We start from the raw sequence: 2620 nt of genomic DNA on the forward strand, positions 1-2620 counted from the left end.
ATTAAAATATGAAGTTAACAAGTTGACGCACAAAATATGCAAATATATTTTAATGTTGTTTAATAAAACAATTTTTTGAAAACAAACTAGCCTTTTTTTAAATTGACAATTTCTGTTCTTTCAACTAGGTACTGAACAAACAAAAATGGTTAAATGGTAAAGGAAGGTTGTCGATTAATCTGCTCTATTTACGTTCGATACCAATTTGTACCAACCGTTAATTGTCACTTTACAATGGCACCTAATTTAAATAATGGTACATTACATAATAATGATAATTAAAATTTCATTACAAATTAAGGATTGAAAGTATGAAAAAAAACCTAAAGCGTTGTTTAAATACTTGTTTAAACGATGCCTTTTATCTGATAAAAGGTAGGCGCTTTATTTAATAATGAATGAAGCATTGTCGGTCGTAAATTTGATATACTTACCGTGCTCCACTACTCAAATAACATTTCTGTACTCTCTGTCTCTGTTTATTTAAAATACTTAGTCTAGTTGTGATCCTCAAAATGAATATGATACTTTTGTTTTTTAGTAATAGAGTACAGCACATGCAAGACGTATAAATGCGGAAAGTACAGTACTCGCCAAAAGAAAAGTGACGGTAAGTTTTTTAACATTGGATCTGTTCAACTATAAAGTATTTAAACAATGGTACTGGCATGTATACTTTCTTCGAATGATAAATGTATCGAGGAATGACAAAGATTCAAATAAACTCCATTTCTTTTCCCCCCCACCTGCGTCTCCCGATCTTTGGCTTTGCATCTTTTTCTCCCTACGTAGCTACGTTATACCTATTACGAAGAGTAGTAAAACGTTGTTCTGCATCGCCAGCTGTGTATTAAAAAGAGAACATGTTTCAAAACACTAAAATAGACCTATTTACCTACCTGTTGTGTTTAAAATACTACCAATAGTGGCCCACGCATTTGCCCTGACGGTTCAGCGTGATTTCTGTTATATAGAGAAGTATATTTTTCCACTAGACTAATCAAATGCGGGCGTCGTCCATATTTTAATTTGGAAAATGGCAAAATGCATTTGATCACAATAAATAGACCACTTACAAATAGAGGTCGCTGAAGGCGAGTTTTGGTATTAAACATAACCTCACTTTATTCTTATGTATTTCTCCATAAGAATACTAAAAAATGCCTTACAATTGTTCAGTGTACAACTGTAATTCCACCACCAAGACGACACAATATAAATTTCATTCGTTTCCGAGAGAGGCAAAAGAAAAACGATCTTGGTTAAATGCGATCAAATCAGGAAAACAGCCCTCAAAGCATGCAAAGGTGTGTGAGAAACATTTTCGAAATGATGACTACGTTGTGACTAGTTTAGGTGGTATTTGTATTCCTTATCACAATTTATTTAAACTTTGAACACAGGTCAATGGAAAATACTTAAGAAAAGTGCAATTCCATCACAAAATTTGCCAAGGAGCTCTCATCATCTAGAGAAACGTGATTCTACTGCAAGAAGTGAAAGATATTTGTCAAGGCATACTCAAAAGATTGTAACCGACAATGACAAACATAATGTCAATCGTGACAATGAAATAGTTGACATTATCGCAGAAGATGTAGAAGAACAAGTTGAAGTGGAAAGAAGTGGCACACATCATGCGCAAATTCAAACGATCATTAGTCTTAAGCGATCCCAATTAATATCCGCAAGTTTCATAGATGAGGCTCAAATGAAACACATGACGGGATTTTCCAGAAAATTGTTTATTTTTTTTGTCAATATTTTGGCAATTCATACACAAAAACACATTCGTTATTTACCAATGAAGACGAGCTCTTAATCACGCTAATGAAATACAGACTGAACTTACATTATACGACGTTAGCTGCCCTTTTTGACACAGATATTCGAATAATAAAATCCATAGTAGAAAAGTGGACAAAACACCTATACACAAACTTTAGACAAATCAACTTCTGGGATTTAAAAACGTGTAAGCACGGCCAGTACACGATAGTCTTGGATTGTACGGAATTTAGAATCGAACGCAGTGGTGATCCTCTAATACAACAAGCTACATACTCTAGTTACTATGGAACAAATACTTTCAAGGTACTGATTGGTGGAACGGAAAATGGAGAAATTGCCTTTGTGTCAGATGTGTATGGGGGTTCTATTACTGATCGCAAAATATCACATATATCGGGCATACTTGATCTTTTGAAGGAAGCAGATTACGTTTTGGCTAACCGAGGATTTGACATATCAGATCTTTTGGAAGAAAAGCATGTCCATTTAAATATCCCCCCATTCAAGAAAGGAGCGCAGTTAACGGAAGAAGAAATCTTTAAAACCAGGGCCATTGCTAATCGTCGAATAATTATTGAAAATTTAATAGGAGCGGGGAAAAAAAATAAAATCCTAAGTGATCGTATACCAAGACATTTATGGCATATAACAAATGAAATTGTATATAACTGCATGATGTTTATTAACTTCAAACCATCTATCGTTCATGATACTTTAATTACAGGAAGTAAGCAATAGTTTGCATCATAATGTAACTCATTTCACATCTTAAACTATATTGTAATATTCAAAGTAACACCACTAACATTAAGTAATATAAAATATATAA

At 33.5% G+C, this 2620-nt stretch overlaps 1 protein-coding gene across 1 annotated transcript; it reads left to right on the forward strand.

Moving 5' to 3' along the window:
• Positions 1-1148: 1148 nt before the first annotated feature.
• LOC116182892 lies at positions 1149-2267 on the forward strand (the record flags this gene model as incomplete). Its single annotated transcript, XM_031503452.1, has 3 exons — positions 1149-1356; positions 1404-1743; positions 1947-2267. Coding segments are annotated over exons 1-3 (857 nt in total), but the record flags the coding sequence as incomplete, so codon positions are not given.
• Between the last annotated feature and the right edge of the window lie 353 nt (positions 2268-2620).

This window comes from Photinus pyralis, unplaced genomic scaffold (genome assembly GCF_008802855.1).
Source record: "Photinus pyralis isolate 1611_PpyrPB1 unplaced genomic scaffold, Ppyr1.3 Ppyr1.4_unclustered_Scaffold7908, whole genome shotgun sequence".
In the NCBI taxonomy this organism is placed as follows: domain Eukaryota; kingdom Metazoa; phylum Arthropoda; class Insecta; order Coleoptera; family Lampyridae; genus Photinus; species Photinus pyralis.